This window comes from Cryptotermes secundus, unplaced genomic scaffold, assembly GCF_002891405.2.
Source record: "Cryptotermes secundus unplaced genomic scaffold, Csec_1.0 scaffold257, whole genome shotgun sequence".
NCBI classification, from domain to species: domain Eukaryota; kingdom Metazoa; phylum Arthropoda; class Insecta; order Blattodea; family Kalotermitidae; genus Cryptotermes; species Cryptotermes secundus.
In genome coordinates this window covers 122,977-129,481 of record NW_019734352.1, presented here as the reverse complement: position 1 = coordinate 129,481, position 6,505 = coordinate 122,977, and the positions used below count along the sequence as shown (strand labels likewise).

General features: G+C 36.8%; 1 protein-coding gene across 1 annotated transcript in view; it reads right to left on the bottom strand.

Moving 5' to 3' along the window:
• Nucleotides 1–767: 767 nt before the first annotated feature.
• LOC111868801 overlaps nucleotides 768–6,505 on the bottom strand; it is a 17,413-nt gene continuing 11,675 nt past the window's right edge. Inside the window, exons 6-9 of the mRNA XM_033753167.1 lie at nucleotides 6,260–6,405; nucleotides 5,234–5,354; nucleotides 3,651–3,773; nucleotides 768–929 (exon numbers count right to left, since the gene is read on the bottom strand). Coding sequence (XP_033609058.1) covers nucleotides 768–929; nucleotides 3,651–3,773; nucleotides 5,234–5,354; nucleotides 6,260–6,405 — 552 coding nt within the window. The remainder of the gene's footprint in view (nucleotides 930–3,650; nucleotides 3,774–5,233; nucleotides 5,355–6,259; nucleotides 6,406–6,505) is intronic.

The following is a 6,505-nucleotide window of genomic DNA, read 5'->3' as shown; positions in this document are numbered from 1 at the left end:
TTTCTTATGTTCTCACTATCCATACTTATATTTACATTATCAGATAAAGGTATCATCCCTTCACTACAGCTATTTACATTACCCAACAAGGCATTATCTATCCAAGTAAGATTGGCTGGAGTTAGTAATTCTTTTCTCAGTAATTTATTCATTTGCATGGATATGAGTTTCACTACCAGAGTCTTTCCTAGAGAGTTCCAATGAGAGTTAACATTTGAGAGACTCAGTATTGTACATCCTACCATTCTGAGTCCTATAATATCTAATTTACTAACTCCCATACTCACTCACTCTACACAGCATAGACATTTTTGAGAAGTCAGCAGTCTCCGCCATTATGATGTCCAAAAGTTTAATGCTGTGTTCCCAATAACCTGTCATTCCGATCTGTTTTGGCAAAGATAAATCAAATCCATATCCTAATTTATTAAAGAAACAATTTTAAAATTATCCTCCCATCCATGCCTAGGTCTCTGAAGTGATCTGTGTTTTCATGTTCAACTAAATAGTTTTTTTTTTTACCTCTTATATGAAACAATAAACATATTTATGTTGACTATCACAAATATCAGTTATCTTCAGTTTATATTGTTCATGCCTTAGTGTGAGCAGTGTCCACACCCATATCACATAGAGAATATTAACGAATAAATTAGAAGATTTTCCTCTTATTTCAGCCTTTATTTTTTACTTATCGCAGACAAGCAGTCTAGTAGAACTGTAGAGCCCTTCATGTACATCATTTGGCATGGCAACCCAAGTTCTGATTATGGCACAAACTCACGTGGAGAGCTGCTGCAGTCTATTTCAGAACTGTTGGTCATACAGTGAGTTACTTGCATGTATGAGCTTAGTGCTGCCCGTTGTTCTCTGCTGAAGTGAGTGGTGGCGGTTGACTGTAGTTTCTCTTTCTGAGCTGCTGACATTGCCTACAATAAAACAACTAGAAGGTAAAGGACTGGCACTGTAACACACTGTGAACCTTGGTTTGTTTATGGGTGCATATCTCCAGTTTTTTCTTAAACTTCAGCACTAAATGGAGGTGAATGGTTAGTGTCACATCCCAGCTGCTTTATGCAAAGGCTAGAGCCCCCAGTACCAATTTTATAGGAGGCTGGGAGGTATCCAGAGCTGGAGGACTGCTAACAGAAAGATGAATCTGTCCCTCATTGGAAATTGAACCCAGATTCAACAGTCAACCAGCCTTAGCCATGACTGTATGGACTAAACTAGTCAACTAGACAGTAAATCTGTTAGCTGACATTTGTACGGAGTCATAAGTTTAGAATTTAGAACTGATGGCATGTTCTGGCTTATTTATACTTACTTGAGATTTTAGGTTCCTGTTTATTTCTTACATGATAAAAGTTGTAGTAAGAGTGACNTTCCCGCCCAACAGCAGTCTCTAATACCTCTGGTAGATGGGGGAAGCATTACAGATACTTCTCAACCAGTAGAGCTGGTCTCGCTGGCTGGGTGGGACTGATGGTAAGCACCAGTACCGGTAGGATATAGAGACTGGTAGAAATCATAGACGGAAGCACAATGTACCACTACAGGTCTAAGTGCATGGGGAAACCCACCCTCTCCAAATAACTAACTAACTAACTAAGACTGACTTAAAGTGTCATATATCCTTTTTTCCTGAAGAAAAATGTTAAAGAATTAAATCCTACAAAGCAGTCTTGTATAAAACAGAACCAACTCTATAGAATGCTCATAACATGTACACACAGCATAACTGAAGGAAACACACACATCACCACAAAAGTAAGTACAGTACATTAGACGCAACATCAGTATATTCCACTTATAAAATATTAACACACGTCATCATTACATGTTACAGGTATACCAGTCTATAATACACGCTGTGCACAATTGAAAATATGGTTCGGATTTTCAACTTAAATCTAAACTTAGGAAAATTTGGTGACACAAGTAGCGACAAAAGTGCAGAAATTTTGGCTAAATAGGCTGTAACATTCTGTGCAATAGATGTTTTAAATAAAGACATATAGCCTGAAACAATTTAGAGTTTTAAAATTTTAAATTTTAATACTTTTAGTGTGAGTTGCACACGAGATGGCAGTGAATACGTGAAAGAAAGTAGACACAGTGCAACATGATGCTACAATACAACATTAATATGTTGGTTTGGCTGTTTGTTAGTCAGCATTCAAGTGATTGTCAGAAGTTTGAGATCACTGCAATTTTCCAGCCCTGTTCATTAAAAATGCATTTCTTAGTTTAATGGTTGATTTCATGACAATTATATCAATTTTATTTATATTGTGGTGTGCCTCCAGGAATCCAGAAGGTATACTTCCATGGAAATGCAATACCAGTGGGCCATTGCCTAGGAATACCTTAACCAACAAATGTTTTCCCTGGAGATGAAAGGACAACAAAGGTTTGTTGCATAACAGCAGCCGAGACCAAAGGCTCCTACATGGTGCAGCTTTGACAAGACCAGTCAGTTTTTAGTGTAGCTGCGACTAGAGCCGAAGCAAGCTCGCATCCAACAAAGGACAGAAGAAGACTTCACCGAGAATAGCGGTGCAAGTAATTGTTGTAGTGAAGTTGTGAATAATTGTACTTGGGAGTGTAAAAGAGATTGTCCAATAAATGTCTTAACCAAATCCGAGACCTGCGTGAATTTACTTGTTGTGTTACATAGGCAACATGTGACAATATTAATACAGCAAATTACAATTTGACCACTATAACAGATTATCAATTAACGGTTACAGTACATTCTTACCTGACATATTTTGTTATTTTGGCTTCTTCAAGCATTATAGACTGATATCTCTCAAGGCTTAACACAATGACAAATGTGGCGCAGTAGAGTAGTCAAGTAAGCGGTTATTGTAGCCACAAATGTGTGAAACTCTAATGTTATTTAACATTCCAGAGATTGTTTATCCTGACTTACGTGTTTCTTTGTTTCCTGAGTCCATGTCGGTTTCCTTCCACATTCCATCCAAATTATTATTAATTAATCATCCTGTTATTCACTGCTACATAATCATGGCTATTGACAGTTTCGTTTAATAAATCATAAATAAGTATCTTTATTTATACAGTGAAATTTTTTAAAACACATAATTAGTGTTACAGTAGAATTCTCCAGTTACATTCTCTTCCTTCTCAATGCTTTGATGGTAAGGCTCTCAAGCCATGCTCTTCACTTAGGGTGAAAGGCAATATGACACTATATGAAACTAGAGGCAAAATTATAATTCTTCGAGAATATAAACAAGCGTTAGGTCATATAACCTGTTTCTTTAAAGTGCAAGGGGTTACAAAATTATAGTTACATACATAAAATGGATTATTTAATGATGCTTTTTAACAGCATAAGTTTTGTAGCATGCAATGGTAGGATGATTGTATTAAGTATTAGTTGTGAAAGTTATGGAAGGTAAAAGTAGTAGTCATTTTCATGAAAGTAACCACTGTTGACCTGGAACTGAACATAATTACAAAAGTCCTCAATTCTGATGGCTGGTCTGTGGGCCAGTGTTCTCCAAAATACAAAGCAGTAGAGCTAATCATTAAACCATGGTAATCTGTGACGTGAATGACAAAGGAACAGAATAAGAAGGGGGTATGGCAAAACAAAAAAATTAATTCTAAACCTTTACCTTTATTAGCTGTGGAGGTATACATCTGGCAGCATCAGGTGTCAAGAATTCAAGTGACTTTGCAGGAATGGAGGCAATGTAAGACATGTCAAGTCCTCCTAGCACGCAGCCTACGGCATTCACCTGCACATGATACCCACTGGGTGAATTAATTTATTATATGTATCATCATTCAGAATATTATATATTAATTCATTACATTGTTCATACGTATTGTTACTGCAGTAAAATCCAAGAGGTTACGAAGGAGTTAGGATGATATATAATATGTAGGAACTATTCTACTGTCAACACAACAAATATCTCAGTATTACATTTAGATATTTATTTTACTGCAACATGTTTCAGTCATACATGACTTATCATCAGGCAGGAATACGTACAGTTACTGAAATACTGATACGGATCCTTATTGGTGCAACGCGTCATATTGCCTCAGATTAGTGTGTAGTTAAAATAGCAAATCCATGATTAAGAATAACAATAATAATATGAATAATAAAAGATAGAATAAAGGTGTACTATATATAAAATGTTGAAATATTATTAAAACATATAAAGTTATGCTAAAAGTATTAACACCTATATGTAGAGTTAGGGATCTGTATGCCAACTAAAATTTATTTTAAAGTTGGAGGGGGTCCTGCTACAGTGTAGAATTTGGCGTGTATGTTGGGTAGGTCTTGTAGAAATTCTAAGTAATAAGCCCGGTATATGAGGCCCAATGACAAGTTTCCAATGATGTACAAGTTTTGATGGTTATGTGGGTATTTGGTATGGTATTCCCACATTGTGTGTCCTATATAAACTTGCAATGTGGCGTATGTTTCTTGTCTGGGCGTATACGCGTTCAGTGTGTATGGCGTGTTCTACACTGTGCGGTGGTTTGACATGGATTATTATATATTGTCTGCGGCACACAACAGGATGCAGTCAATGAAAAAGAAAAAGAGTTAGGATGAGAAAAAGAAATGCATATGGAGTTTTGGAAGGAAGCTTCTGGAAAATAGCCATTTTAGATAGGAATAGAGCATTAATGTTGATTGAAGAGGGAATAGATTGTGATGTTGGGAGGCATATGGAATTGGCTGAGGATCATGTCGAATGGCAGGGTTTCATATTAGTAGTTGAAGTTAAACCTTCATGTTAATTTTAGTTACCTCGTTCATGCTACTTAGTTCATGCTTCTGTGGATATATGTAAGGTTTTACTAATTTAATAGTTGTACATTTACAAATGTGTCAACTTAAAAGACACATGTAAATGGCAAATAGTGCTTTTATCATCATGAAATTGGTGGAGTGCAGTAGTATAAAATCATATTTGTGATTTTTTTCCTACTGATTTTAATGACTACTAAGTAGTTAACATTTTACATGTTCTTGAAATAAATACATTTTATTAGCCCTATAATTTGTTCATGGATCATGGCTTTTGAACCAGGACTTGTACCATACACCCTCAGATACAAAGCAGGGTGCTAATCTGAACACTGCCACTTTCAGACTTAGTATATAGTAAGGGTTGAGGAGCATTGTAAGTTATCAGAGAGACAGAAACTTCTATGTCAATTCTGTATATACCTGTGCTGGTGTCCAAAGAGCTGTGTTTCCAAATGCTGCACTGTCAATTGCTAAAGTAGCCAATCCTTGCAGTATCTCCATTGGGCAGTACTTCAGTCCTCCCAGAGTTTTGGCAGCTTTACTGTCAGAGGAATATGTGATACAGTCAAAACTTTCATGAACATTTTACCCTTGAGAACTTACTTGTCATTATATCAGACTGTATTCCACAACATCTTCTAAATAGTTCCTTCTGATGTCAAACACTGCCTACAGTGAGTCTTTCCTGTGACTTATTAAAGCATGCAGTTGCGATTTCCTTCACCTGCTTGCTGACAAGGATCTGGTGCCTTCGAGAAGGCCCTCATTCTTGGTAAATCATAGTAAGTAGAAGAGGTTAGATTTGGAGAGCAAGGAGACTGTTGGTGCACATTGATACCATTCATGGACAGATAGTTATATATTGAAAGAGACTGATGAACTGGTGCCTCGTCATGGTGAAGCAACAAGTTCTCAGAATCCAGAGTGTGAGGACATTTATATTGAAAGCTTCTCATAGATGAAAAATGCCCCTGACTATGTTCTTGTTGACTTTATGCGTTTCTAGTCCTCTGAGATGACCTTGGTTGTTGATGAAAATTTAAAAACTTTTTGACTGTGCTTTAAAATAGAGCACACTCAGACTTTAACCTACAGTAAAGATTTGGTGTACTTGTACTGTAAGCTGCACAACATGAACAGAAAAATACTGTCTTTTGGTACTTATTGGATATATTATGCTGTTTTGGGGTGATGCTGCTACAACAGTTGAGTGGGAAAAATATCAAAAGTTACAGTTAGAGTTATTCTACATATGCTGGAATGCACATGGCATGAATTACACGTTGAATTTCTGTTGCAATAAAAACCGGACACATAGCAAAACGATATCTTCCCTCCCTCCCCAAAATAGTACACTGCTCTGTGCAATCTTGTTGGTCATTTGAATTATATTAAAAATGTATTTACATTTGAAATGATCACCCCATTATGGAAAGTGTGTATTACCTGTATGCACTTGGATGTATCCTCTCAATTGCAGTGCGGTTGAAGCCACACAGTATATGTTGTAATGCTATCAGATCATAACATGTGTAGTCTTCAGGTTCCTTGGCTGCCCAGCTTTTGTGGACCTGTGCTGCCAAAGCAGTGAGCTGAAAGGCAGAGACATAAGCTCATTTGTTGTTTATTACTGATGTTGGGCACAGAGTGGCATATTGTGAAATTCTGTTGTCCCTGATTGTCCTGGTCTCT